This window comes from Simochromis diagramma, unplaced genomic scaffold (genome assembly GCF_900408965.1).
Source record: "Simochromis diagramma unplaced genomic scaffold, fSimDia1.1 OVJJ01000753.1, whole genome shotgun sequence".
NCBI classification, from domain to species: domain Eukaryota; kingdom Metazoa; phylum Chordata; class Actinopteri; order Cichliformes; family Cichlidae; genus Simochromis; species Simochromis diagramma.
Genome location: NW_024387523.1, coordinates 18317068 through 18331565, shown reverse-complemented (window position 1 = coordinate 18331565; position 14498 = coordinate 18317068). Strand labels below are relative to the sequence as shown.

The following is a 14498-nucleotide window of genomic DNA, read 5'->3' as shown; positions in this document are numbered from 1 at the left end:
ATTAGAAGCTGCGCTGACGCGCACGGAAGAAATAGAGACGTGGAGCCACGAGGCCAATCAAACCCTGACAGAACTAATGAGAGAACAAAAAACGATGATGACCAAATTGGATGACTTGGAACTGCGATCCAGACGTAACAATCTGCGGATCTACGGAATACAAGAGGGAGCCGAATCTAAGGCAGAATCGCTGGCCCAGTTTCTGGAAGCCTGGCTCAGAGAGGAGCTTAATATTAACATCAACCTCCAGATTCAACGCGCACACCGAGCATTAACCCCGAAACCGGCAGCGGGTCTCCCCCCAAGGTCAGTCGTTGTCAATTTCCAACAATTCACAACTAAAGAGATGATACTTAAAAAGGCATGGGAAAAGAAAATAGTCACTCTGGACGGAAGCAGGGTTTATTTTGACCACGACTACTCGGCGAGAATGGTGCAAGAACGTAAAGCGTACGTGAATATCAAAAAGATACTAAAGAAAGAAGGCATCCGCTTCCAGACTCCTCTCAGCAAGATGCGAATCCACTGGCCATTTGTGTCTATCTTGACAAGACACAAATGAACAACTACAGGCCGATCTCAAATCTCCCATTTTTAAGTAAGATCATTGAAAAAGCAGTTTCTCAACAGCTCAGTTACTTCTTAAAACAGAATAACTGCTACGATGCCTTCCAGTCAGGTTTTAGACAGAATCACAGCACTGAAACCGCTCTGACCAAAGTGTTCAATGACATATGTCTGAATACAGACAGTGGAAAAATGTCAGTCCTAGTTTTACTGGATCTCAGTGCAGCATTTGATACAGTTGACCACAACATATTACTCAAACGACTGGAGAACTGGGCAGGTCTTTCAGGAACTGTACTAAACTGGTTCAAAACATACTTAGAAAACAGGAAATACTTTGTATCAATAGGTAACTTCACATCTGAGCAGACAAGTATCACATGTGGAGTTCCCCAAGGTTCCATCTTGGGACCCCTTCTGTTTAACATTTACATGCTCCCACTGGCACAGATTATAAAGAACAACAAAATAAACTATCATAGCTATGCAGATGACACACAAATATATATCACAATGTCACCAGGAGACCGAGGCCCTGTACAGGCTCTTGGTAAATGCATTGAGGAAATTAATGACTGGCTGTGCCATAATTTTCTCCAGCTAAACAAAAACAAAACTGAGGTAACAGTCTTTGGCGCCAAAGAAAAACGATTACAGGTCACCAGAGAACTTCAATCTATACACCTAAAAACCACAAACCAGGTGAGAAATTTGGGTGTAGTGATGGATGCAGACCTGAACTTAGAAAAACACATTAAGACAATAACAAAGTCAGCTTACTATCACCTCAAGAATATATCAAGGATAAAAGATCTGATGTCTCAACAGGACCTGGAAAAACTAGTCCATGCATTCATCTTTAGTAGGCTTGATTACTGTAACAGCATCTTTACAGGTCTACCTAAAAAATCAGTCAGACAACTACAGCTCATTCAGAACTCGGCTGCTCGAGTCCTCACTAAGACCAAAAAAGTGGACCACATCAGTCCAGCTCTGAGGTCTTTACACTGGCTGCCTGTCCGTCAGAGGATAGACTTTAAAGTTCTGATGCTGGTCTATAAAGCTCTGAATGGTTTAGGACCAAAATACATCAGTGACCTCCTGACCCAGTATGAACCTTCCAGATCCCTCAGGTCATCTGGATCTGGTCTTTTATCAGTTCCCAGAGTCAGAACCAGACACGGAGAAGCTGCATTCAGCTTTTATGCTCCTTATATCTGGAACAAACTCCCAGAAAGCCTCAGATCAGCTGAAACACTCAGTTTATTTAAATCCAGGTTGAAGACTCACCTGTTCTCAGCTGCATTTGAATAAAGCACCAAATCCACACTGTTAAGCTTAAATTTCAAAACTTACATTTAACTACTGATTTTATCTGTTTTGATTTTATATACTGTTTTGTTTGTTTGTTAATTAGTTTGTTTGTTTGCTTGTTTTAATCAATTTTAAATCATGCTTTTTATTTGTTTTTGTTTCTAATGTCTCTGTAAAGCACTTTGAATCACCTTGTTGTTGAATTGTGCTATACAAATAAACTTGCCTTGCCTTGCCTTGCCAAATGGAGTGAAAACTTACGGCAACGCGGAGGAGGCTGCTAACGACCTGCAAGCAAGAGGATACAACGTGGAAAAAGGGATAAACAGCCGGGAGAGAGAGAGCACCGAGGGATGTCTGTCAATCGGGGCAGCGACATGGAAACCGGTCCGGCCCACGTATGCTGGGGTGGCTAGCAGGCGAGCTCGAGAGACACTTCAAGAATTTCAGTATAATGATAACCATGCATGAGAGGCGTATAAGGAGACGTATAACAACAAGATGGATTCACGGTGTGTCTGGTAGGATTATATGGAAACACAAAGTTGGCTAGGGATGGACACAGTAATGACTAGTATGAGTGTGACAATCTTTCGTGAGTCATATCTCATTACTGGAGGGGGGCCCTTTCAATATGAGAGACATACCCCCCAAAAACAAAGAGAGGAACAACAGGTGGGGAAGGTGGCTGGTACCGCTTTATTGAAGTCCTCTTATCTGTACATAGTTAAACTAAGTTGTAACTTGTTGATGAAAATGTTTTGTTTAAACAAGGGTTCAATGGAGTGCCTGTGGGGGTCTCAAAAGATAGCCGGTAGATCACAAAAGGATAATGCTCACTGCACATGAAGAAATAAAGTGTATGTCCTTAAATGTTAATGGAATCTGTAACCCAGTTAAAAGAGCCAAGATTATGACTAAACTGAAAAAGGAGAAGACACAGATAACTTTCCTACAAGAAACTCATTTATCAAAAATAGAACACGAAAAATTGAGGAAATTTGGGTTCAAAAACACCTTTTACAGCTCTCATACAAACTCTAGGAAAAGAGGGGTTGCAATTCTCATAACTAATTCCCTTAAGTTTCAATCTCACAAAGAAATAAAGGATAAGGAAGGTAGATATGTCATTGTCAAGGGTGTGATTAATCAAACAATGGTCACATTGATGAATGTGTATGCCCCCCCTGAAAGTAATAAGGAATTCTTTAAATTGATTTTTGATATTCTTGTGCTAGAAGCACAAGGTATATGCATATGTGGAGGAGATTTTAATGTGATATTAGATAGTGACTTGGACACAACCAGCCTGAAGAAAAATAAAAATTCTAACACTAACTATTTTGATGTCTGGAGAGCTTTGCATCCGCTACAGAGGAATTATAGTCGTCATTCAGCAACACATTATGTATATTCAAGAATAGACTACTTCTTTATGCAAAAAGGGAATAGAGATATAATAACAGATTGTTGGATTGGAGTGGCAGATGTGTCGGACCATAGTGCTATCTACTTAAAAATCTATCTTAAAGGTAGACCAAAAAACACAATATGGAGATTAAATGTGGGGCTATTAAGCAATAAATCTGTGGTAGAACAAATACAAAAAGATGTCAAAACTTATTTAGAAGAAAATGACAATGGTGAAACCGATCCAATTATTCTATGGGACTGTTTGAAGGCAGTTATACGTGGGAAACTAATCGCAATATCAAGTAACCTTAAAAGAGAAAGAATGAAGCAATATAATGAATATGTGGATGAATTGTCACAATTGGAGAATAAACACAAACGCAAGGTAGATGTCAAGATACAACAACAAATGAAAGATATTAAGAAGAAAATTAATAATTTACTCTTATATGAAATGGAAGTAAAAGCAAGATATGTAAAACAGAGCTACTATGAATCAGGCCCTAAAGCTGCACGGCTATTGGCAAGACGTTTAAAAAAACAACAGGCAGAAACAACAGTCAACAAATTGTATAATTCTAAGACAGAACAAATGACACATAACCTAGAAGAGATAGAAAGTATCTTTACCGATTATTATAAGGACCTGTATCTACAAAATGCACCTACTAATAATGGCCTAAATGATATTAAAACATTTTTAGACTCCTTAGATCTACCCTCTATTGGAACAATACAAAATGATCGCATGACAGCACCAATAACGATAGAGGAGATTCAGAAAGCGATTGGAAAATTACGAACAAACAAGGCACCAGGCAGTGATGGGTTTCCTGCCGAATGGTACAAGAAATGTGGAAAAGACTTGATACCCTTACTCCACCAGACTCTTAATTGGACTCACACTAAACATGTGATTCCCCCCTCTTGGAGGGAGGCAATTATCACGGTGCTGCCAAAACCACAAAAACAAAGAGAATACTGCCAAAATTACAGGCCTATATCGGTGTTGAATGTTGATTATAAAATCTATACTACAATCCTATCAAATAGGCTCCAGTCGTTTATACCAGACCTGATAGATGAGGACCAAGCAGGTTTTGTCAAAAATAGACAGGCACAAGACAATATTAGAAGGACCCTACACATCATACACCAAATACATAAAGACAAGATACCGGCTGCATTGATAAGTTTAGACGCAGAAAAAGCCTTTGATCGAGTCAGCTGGGACTTCCTGTACCTAACCATGGCAAAGTTCGGGTTCACTACGAAATCAATCCAATGCATTAAATCTCTCTATGACAAACCGACTGCAAGACTAAAAGTTAACGGCTCATTGACAAAGACATTCCAACTAGAGAGAGGAACTAGACAGGGTTGCTGTTTGAGTCCAACCTTATTTGCCTTGTATATTGAGCCATTGGTACAAATGATTAGACAAGACTCCCTAATAACAGGAATAGAAATCAATAGACAAGAGCATGTAATTAGTCTGTTTGCTGATGACGTGTTGATAGCCCTCAAAAACCCCACAAACTCTTTTATGCAGCTTACAGAAATGTTAGGAAAATTTGGTACGCTTTCTGGCTACAAAGTAAATATACTTAAAACTCAAGTTCTAATGTTTAATTGTATACCAACTCAAAATCTTAAGGAATGGGAAATAAAGTGGGAGGCAAAAACCCTTAAATATTTAGGTATAAATATAACCAAAAACTATGCCAAACTATATCAAAGTAACTATGGACATATAAATAACAGGATAAGGCAGGATATGGAAAGATGGAATACATATTCGTTAGGATTTAGTGACAGGATAAATGTGATAAAGATGAATATCTTACCACGATTGCTATATTTATTCCTCTCTCTTCCGATAAGCATACCTCAAACCCAATTCTCAGAATGGGATAAGTATATATCTAGATTTGTCTGGGAAGGCAAGCGGCCAAGGGTACGATACACTACTTTACAGCTTACTAAGGAGAAAGGAGGAATGTCACTTCCTAATTTAAAAGAATATTTTCGTGCTGCACAGATACGCCAGATAACATATTGGTGTAGTGATGATTACGGGGCTCGCTGGCAGGATGTGGAGCTCTCCACACTCAATGTCCCAATTCAAACAAACATGGGTATAAAAAAGATCCCTGAATACGTAACTAAAGACCAAGATAGGAACCCGATAATATCCTTTACATTAAATGTGTGGTATGATACAGTAAAGGAGTTCAGGATTGGCAAAAAGCTTGGTTTGCTAAAATGGATAGCCTTCGATGAAGAATTTAGACCAGGAAAATTTGATCTTGGTTTTAAAAATTGGAATGAAAAGGGAATCACAGCAATTTGTTTATTAATCAAAACAGGAGAAATTAAAAGTTTTGAAGAATTAAAACGGGAATACAACTTAAAAAACAAGGATTTTTACAGATACTTACAGGTGACAGATTACTTTAATAAAAACATAAAAATAGAGGAAGACAAAATCCATCCTATTATAAAAATAATTATACTGGCATATAAAAGTGTTATTCCAAAAACAGTGTCTACCCTATACAAATGTTTGATGGAATCAAGACAGGAATCAACTGTATATGTTAAAGTAAAATGGGAAAGAGAGCTGAGTGAAGAAATCACTGAGAGGGTGTGGTATGAAACATGGAAAGAACATAAGAATACAACTCGCTCATTGAGGTGGAGAGAATTCATCTGGAAAAATCAAATTCTCTATTTTATTACACCTAAGATTAAAAATAAACAAACCAATACACAACAACAATGTTGGAGGCTGTGTGGATGGGATGAACCAGACCATACACACATTTTCTGGAAATGCAGAAAAATTCACACTTTCTGGGTTAAAATTCACTCGGCTCTCTGTGATGTATTAGGTTATATAATTCCTAGAACCTGCCTTGTTTTGTATCTAGGGTACTTGGAAGGTACTGTAGATGTAAAGGATCGTTACCTGGCTAAGATTCTTCTTTTGGCAGCAAAGAAGGCCATCACCAAAAACTGGCTTGAGACAGAAACACCAGGAAAGCAGCAGTGGGTAGCAATTGTGGAGGACATTATGGAGATGGAGAACCTTACATATAAACTGAAATTAAAGGAAGAACGCTTTTTGAAGGACTGGGGAAAATGGTTGACGTACAACGGAAGGGAAAAAAAAGACTGAACTGAATGAAGATGGGCATACAAAAAAAAAAAGAAAAGTGAAATGAACGATGGAAATGTTTGACACCACAGGCATGTTTCCTTTTTTTTTCTTTTGTTTTACTTTATCTTATTTTTCTAATTATTATTCTATATGTATTTATATTTTTATACATATATATATATTTGTTTGTTCCTTTCTCTTTCTAATTTCACTGTCTTGAGTTTGTGACTCTCTTTGTATTCTGTTATTCTGAAGAAACTGTATGCGTAATGGACAGGTGAGTTGTTCAAATAAATAAAATAAAAAGTTAAAAAAAATAAAAAAAAAAAAAAAAAATAAGCATGCAAACTTGCGCTAAAAAATCTGCGAAACAGCGAGGTGAAAGGTGAACCACGTTATAGCGAGGGACCACTGTAATTTGGAAGGTAAGTCACAACTAGGGATGGGTATTGATAAGATTTTCACGATTCCGATTCCATTATCGATTCTGTTTAACGATTTGATTCTTTATTGATTCTCTTATCGATTCTTATTTTTAAAAAGAGGAGAACACACAGGTCGATTAGCTTTGAACTTTGTTTTATATCTTATCTTTGAACAAGACAGAAATGTAGAAGTAGCATGACCTTACAAACCCAAGAGTGAGATCTTAAGCGATCCACAGCCTACTGCTCCTCGATGGGGTGCCACGAGAACCCAGGAAAAAAAAAGTTGTAAATGTAAAATAATAATAAAATAAATATTCTGTTAGAGCAATAACAAAGTATAACATAAATTATTCAGTGGCAATTACACAAGAAACTCCAGTAACATTCACACTCTCCTTTTTAAAAGTATATATATGAGCTGGGCACTCAAAAATAAAACTATATCAGCCAGCAAAAAATACAATCAACTCAAGTCCAATGGAACTGTGCACTGTGTAATTCTGCATCCATCAACTATGGAGAATTAAAAATTCTTTTGCAGAAATATAAGCATATCTGCTTTTTCAGGAAGGATACGTGATCTTTCTGGACTTATGGTCTCTCCAGCTGTGGAGAACACCCTCTCAGACAGGGTGGAGGATGCCTGAACACACAGAAACCTTTCAGCCAGTGCTGACAGCAGGGGCAGAGTCTCTCTCTTTCTCCACCACCATAGGGCGGTGTTATCCTTGCAGGGGATGGGGGTTAGGCTTCTATACAGCTGGATCTCCTGATCCACTCTCTGGGCCAGGGAAAGAACGGGATGCCGTTGTTGGAATGACTGCAGCTCGTTGTCCTCTTCTTCAAAGAGTTCCTCCAAGGCCGTTTTTTTTTTTTTTTTTTTGCTTTACTGGTGGCGCCTGAAATTAAATGGACATGATAAAAAATTAAGCAAAACATGAACAATCCATGACATTTAAATTATTATCACAATGAACTAAACTTACATAGTCTTCTTCATCCTCATCTTCGAACAACTCTCCCTGTGTGTCTCCTTGCTCCAGGTGTTTGAGTAGAAAGTGGCAAATAAACAAACAAATCAAACTAAGTACCGCAGATCCATAGATGAAAGGTCTCACTCTCACAATGGAAATGTGCTACAGTGAATCAGAATCAGAAACTTTATTGTCATTGTCACGAGAACAACGAAATTAAGAATGGTCCCCGATCATTGCATCAGAACACTGAGCTGCTGCAACTACGTGCGCCGCCATCTTGGATCAAAGACACCATCATATTGAAATACCTCATCTGCACCTGCCTCTGTCTTTGCTGCAATTGCTGCTTCCCTGATCCTGTGCCAGACTTCATCCTTCTCCACTTTGGATTTAAATCGGGGGTCCAAGATGGTGGCCTCCTCCAGGAAGTTCTTGATATCAGCGTCCTTAAATTTTTAAGAGGGAGGAAAATGTGACATCATGACAATCCTTCAGTATTTATAACTGTTATTTTATTTATGATAAATAAATAAATCATCAATTCTACCTGGTATCGTTTGGAAAGATCTTTCCAAATGTTGTCCTTTATGCTCCTTGTGAAGGCAGAGTCATCTTCTTGTACGGTGTAGTGTTGCTGTAGCTTTTGCAGGATGGGCAAAATCTCACCACAGGTCGGACTTTTGTCACTGGACACTGCTAGTGTGGAGGTGTAGTGCTTCTGCATGAGTACCACAAACTCCTCTGCTTTTCTTAAGTCATCATTGCCCATTTTAGCCAGTCTGCAATATCAACAAAGCAAAAATACAACAGATATGTTGCATAAAACAAACAAAATAAAACCTGAGTCCAAATTAAGCCATATTATCATTATTTTTCAATACCACTCACCTTTCCTTTTCTATGGACTTTCTTATCCGTGGATCGATGGCTGCAGCCTGGATGGCAGGAAACTGCTCGCAGAATCTCTCCATCATCAAATACAAAGAATTCCATCTGGTCTTTACATCTAGGAGCAGCATATGCTTGGGCAGCTCTGAGGGGTAACACGTTCACAACTTAAATGCTAATGTAAGGTCCGATATGGTCCCACATATCTTAGTTTATAAATTTAATTTGATCATGATCTAATGATTATAATATACGCAATCTTAAAAAATATTTACTATGCTTACTGAGCAACTCTTGCTTCTCCTTCAGGACCACTTTTGCCATGTGGGACCTCTTCATCCATACAATCACAGAGCGAATTCTTGCCGCCCAGTTGGAAATGGCAGGACAGTTGTAGAGCTTCTGAGCTCCAAGGTTCAGGGTGTGTGCAAAGCATGGAAACTTGAGAATTTGTAGCTTTTTGACAGCTACATCCATGTTGGCCGCATTATCAACAGTGGCTGCCACAACCTTGTCTTTGATACCATACTCCTCCAAGATCTCATCAATCTCCTCTGCTACAGCTGTCCCTGTCTGTGCCTGGTACACTGGTTTGGTTTTGAGGACTTTTTCATGAGTCTGGCCATTCCTGACATAATGCAGCGTTACTGTGAGGTAATGATCTTGACTAAAACTTGTCCATCCATCTGCAGTGATGGCTGCCTTCAACACATGTTTCAGCTGAGAAATCAGATTTGCCTTTTCGACTGCATACCAAGCAGGGATCAAGTGGTTGGTTAAACTGTCTCTGTTTGGGGCTTTGTACTTAGGGTTCAGAGTCTTTATCATTTCTCTAAAAGATAGAGAAATGGAAACGGGTGAAACATCTGGTAAGAGGAGAACATGCAACTTTGACATTCCCTGACTTAGCCTACAATTAAACATTCACTTACCGAAACTCGGGGGCATCTACTGTGGCAAAAGGGTGCAAGCCTTTTACAACAAACTTAGTCACTGCTCGGTGACATTCGTCTATCCTGGCCTGTGTCATTTTACTTTTCCCTGCCTCTGTGAAAGGAGACGCCACCCGTAGACTGCAGCGAGAACTGCCAGCATCTGAGCCAGTCTCTCTCATCATGGTTATCTAAATGCAACGCACAGTAATAGCAGGTTTTGTAATAAGGTAAATCGCGCTAACATAATATGCAATGCTAATTGATTAGTTACCTGCAGTATTAACGGGAGAGGACGCCGGATCAAAAACACGACATTCGTTGAAAGCAATCGCGTGTTTTTTGAGCAAATGCTTTTGCATGTTCGTAGTGTTTCCTCCTTTTGATGAAATCTCTACTTTGCAAGTATTGCACGTTGCCCTGTTGTCATCCTTTCTCATAAAGTGTAACCAAACTTTTGAGCGTTTGTGCCGCTCAAGCGCCATGTTTCCTACTGGGTAAAAGAAGCTACTCAACGTGATGACGTCATTCGGGGCGACTGGAATCGATAAGGGAATCGTTTTTAAAAATGGCAAATGATTCCAAGGAATTGAAACAGTGGGAACCGGTTCTCAACAAGAACCGGTTTTCGATACCCATCCCTAGTCACAACATACCCTTCGTAAATACTAATGTATAGAAACCCTTACCAGCAATCATCCATTTTTTGTGTGGCTTTTTTTCACGGTTTGTTAACATGTTGTGTAGGTGTGTACTTGACTAGCTGATATTAACATAACGGGGGAAACATCTGGTTTGACTATTTTTCACCTGTAGTTTGAATGCTGAACATTTGCCTGTTTAAATCACAAGACCAGTCACTATACAGAGATGTGCTTCTGAATGTGGACGATGTGTCTTCTGCATGCAGTAATGCAGTTCTGCTTGTGTTGAGTGATGTAAACAACTGATAGATCTAAACTCTTTAAATTGATCATTAGATTTTTTATGACACAACAGTGGTGAGTGTTCCCACCTTCTGCTCTTTGTAACTTAACGCGATCTTTCCGTTTTCGAGTTTTGGACATGATTTTGGAGTAAATCTTCGTAGTAGCGATTGACCGCAAAGTAAAACTACCGGAAATGTACAATCCTACATCCAGTCTCAAACCAGTAATCCCGTTACTTTACTGATTACTTATTTTCAAAAGTAATTAGTTACTAAGTTACGTTTTAAAAACATGATTTACAACCTGAATAGGTAATAAAGCGATAGATCTTTCAGCCCAATTCTACTTTTTCTGCATAATCCATCATATAAAATGTCCATCCATCCATCCATCTTCATCCGCTTTATCCGAGGCCGGGTCGCGGGGGCAGCAGCCTAAGCAAAGAGGCCCAGACCTCCCTCTCCCCAGCCACCTCCTCCAGCTTATCCGGGGGAACACCAAGGCGTTCCCAGGCCATCTAAGAGATATAATCTCTCCAGCGTGTCCTGGGTCTGCCCCGGGGCCTCCTCCCGGTGGGACATGCCTGGAACACCTCACCCAGGAGACGCCCAGGGGGCATCCTTGTCAGATGCCCGAACCACCTCAGCTGGCTCCTTTCGATGTGGAGCAGCAGCGGCTCTACTCTGAGCCCCTCCCGGATGGCCGAACTTCTCACCCTATCTCTAAGGGAGAGGCCAGCCACCCTTCGGAGGAAGCTCATTTCTGCCGCTTGTATCCGCGATCTCGTTCTTTCGGTCACTACCCACAGCTCGTGGCCATAGGTGAGGGTAGGGACGTAGATCGACCGGTAAATTGAGAGCTTCACTTTTACACTCAGCTCCCTCTTCACCACGACGGACTGGTGCAGCGTCTGCATTACTGCAGCTGCAGCCCCAATCCGTCTGTCGATCTCCGGCTCCCTTCTCCCATCACTCGCAAACAAGACCCCGAGATACTTGAACTCCTCCACTTGGGGCAGGAACTCATCCCCGACCCGGAGTGGGCACTCCACCCTTTTCCGGCTGAGAACCATGGCCTCAGATTTGGAGGTGCTGATCCTCATTCCCGCTGCTTCACACTCGGCTGCGAACCGTTCCAGTGCGAGCTGGAGGCCCTCACCCGATGAAGCCAACAGAACCACATAATCCGCAAAAATCAGAGATGAGATTCTGAGGCCACCAAAGCGAAAGCCCTCCGCCACTTGGCTGCACCTAGAAATCCTGTCCATAAAAATTATGAACAGAACCGGAGACAAAGGGCAGCCCTGGCGGAGCCCATCACCCACCGGGAACGAGTCCGACTTATTGCCGGCAATGCGAACCAAGCTCTTGCAACGGTTGTATAGGGATCGAATGGCCCGTAACAATGGGCCAGACACCCGATACTCCCGCAACACCTCCCACAGGACACCCCGAGGGACACGGTCGAATGCCTTCTCCAAGTCCACAAAACACATGTAGACTGGTTGGGCAAACTCCCATGCACCCTCAAGTATCCTCGAGAGGATAAAGAGCTGGTCCAGTGTTCCGCGACCAGGACGAAAACCGCATTGTTCCTCCTGTATCCGAGGTTCGACTAGCGGACGAACTCTCCTTTCCAGCACCCTGGCATAGACTTTCCCAGGGAGGCTGAGGAGTGTGATCCCCCTGTAGTTGGAACACACCCTCCGGTCTCCCTTCTTAAAGATGGGGACCACCACCCCGGTCTGCCAGTCCACAGGTACTGCCCCTGATCTCCACGCAACATTGCAGAGGCGTGTCAACCAGGACAGCCCTACAACGTCCAGAGCCTTCAGGAACTCGGGGCGGACCTCATCAACACCAGGGGCTCTGCCACCAAGGAGTTGTTTAACTGCCTCAGTGACCTCGCCCCCGGAAATTGGCGGGTCATTCCCCTCATCCCCAGACTCTGCTTCCTCCTCGGAAGACGTGTCAGTGGGATTAAGGAGGTCCTCGAAGTATTCCTTCCACCGCCTGACAATTTTCTCAGTCGACGTCAGCAGCGCTCCGCCAGCACTATACACAGTGCAGGTGGAGCACTGCTTTCCCCTCCTGAGACGCCTGACGGTTTGCCAGAATCTCTTCGAGGCAGTCCAAAAGTCTTTTTCCATGGCCTCTCTGAACGCCTCCAACACCCGAGTTTTTGCTTCAGCCACTGCCCGAGCCGCATTCCGCTTGGCCTGTCGATACCTGTCGGCTGCCTCCGGAGTCCCACAGGCTAACCAAGCCCGATAGGACTCCTTCTTCAGCCTGGTGGCTCCCTTGACCTCTGGTGTCCACCATTTGGTTCGGGGATTACCGCCACGGCAGGCACCAACCACCTTGCGGCCGCAGCTCAATGCAGCAGCTTCGGCAATGGAGATGCTGAACATGGTCCATTCGGACTCAATGTCCCTAGTCTCCCTCGGAATGCTGTTGAAGCTCTGCCGGAGGTGTGCGTTGAAGATCTCGCGGACTGGGGCCTCTGCTAGACGTTCCCAGCACACCCTCACTACGCGTTTAGGTGCACCAGGTCTGTCCAGCGTCCTCCCCCGCCACCTGATCCAACTCACCACCAGGTGGTGATCAATTGACAGCTCAGCCCCTCTCTTTACCCGAGTGTCCAGAACATGTAAAATGTAATCAAATGAAAAAGTCTCTTTTTAAAACTAGTTTATAAAGCCAGAGATGTGGTCAAGGTGTCACTTCGTTGCCGCCCTGAGTTGAATGGGAATGATCTTATCACTCCTGTGTTTGACATACTGAGGTCTAACTTCAGCGACTTGACATATTCCAGCCTGCCCATGAAAGATTTCTACAGTACTGTGCCACGACCAGGTGAGAATGCCATGGATTACTGGATCCAGTTGAACAAGTCTATTGACGCTGCTGATGAGTGTCTCCGCAGGCGTGGCAAACTGGTAGAGGACCCCAGTGGTGAGGTTGTTTCGATGTTCATTAATCACTGTCCTGATCACAGTCTTGCCTTGTCTTTTCAACTGAAGGCTCCTGAGGAATGGACTGCGGCTGAGGTTCAGAACCGTCTGGACAACTATGTGAGGAAAGTAAGACAGTGTTTTGTCTCATAATACAGCATGTCTGTCTATCCCACATCTGAGCCCTGTTACTGTTAACAGCCAGCCCCACTCCAGTAGTGCTCAAGCAGTCCCAGTAACACATGAGCCAGCCTCGTACCCTATGCCCTCTGTTCCCTCTGCAGACACATGTCAGCCTCTCTCTTCTGGTGACATGGTATGTGTTCAGCAGCCCTCGGCTTGTCCTCCCTCGACTCCTCATGTCATGCTCCCATCTTTGCCAGTTTCCGGCCCTCCTCCAGCTGAGCCAGATGTTCAACAGATGGTAGCACTGTTTGACAAGGTTCTGTCCATGTGCACTGCATCACTAGCCACTGGTCCTAGGTGCCCACAACCCACGGGTCATTCCCATGGGCACTGCAGTGCTTATCGTGCTTCTTGTAGAGTGTGTGGCTCACATGAACACACAACCCATGTGCATTGTAGGCTGTACAAGCTATGCCACAGCTGCTTTGACCCTGGACACATGAGGCGTGAATGCCCACAGTTGCGCCAGAAACCAAGCATTTCAGTCCCTCCTCCCACCAATGCTGCTTTAAACTAGCCAGCCCATGTAACAAGAGGGGTAGCATGGGCAGTGTTAATGAAACCCTCACAAATGCAACAGATCCAGAAACCATATATGTTAACTGCTGTAGTGGCCTCTCTGATGAGAAGACTGTTATTATGGGTTCACAAAGAGTTGGCAGGGCTAGTGAGTTGTTTTACACCCCAGTGTCCATCAGTGGCCGGTGCTCCTTAACAGGCATGCTTGATTCAGGAAGTATGTCATGCA

At 42.7% G+C, this 14498-nt stretch overlaps 1 protein-coding gene across 1 annotated transcript; it reads right to left on the bottom strand.

The window, feature by feature from the left end:
* Window positions 1-8122: 8122 nt before the first annotated feature.
* On the bottom strand, window positions 8123-9973 carry LOC120726514 (E3 SUMO-protein ligase ZBED1-like). The gene is made up of 5 exons (XM_040020144.1): window positions 9683-9973; window positions 9035-9582; window positions 8751-8895; window positions 8410-8641; window positions 8123-8308 (listed from the first exon to the last, which is right to left on the bottom strand). The coding sequence occupies exons 1-5, from the start codon at window positions 9865-9867 to the stop codon at window positions 8123-8125; spliced, it is 1296 nt and encodes a 431-aa protein (XP_039876078.1). The 5' UTR covers window positions 9868-9973.
* Window positions 9974-14498: the final 4525 nt, after the last annotated feature.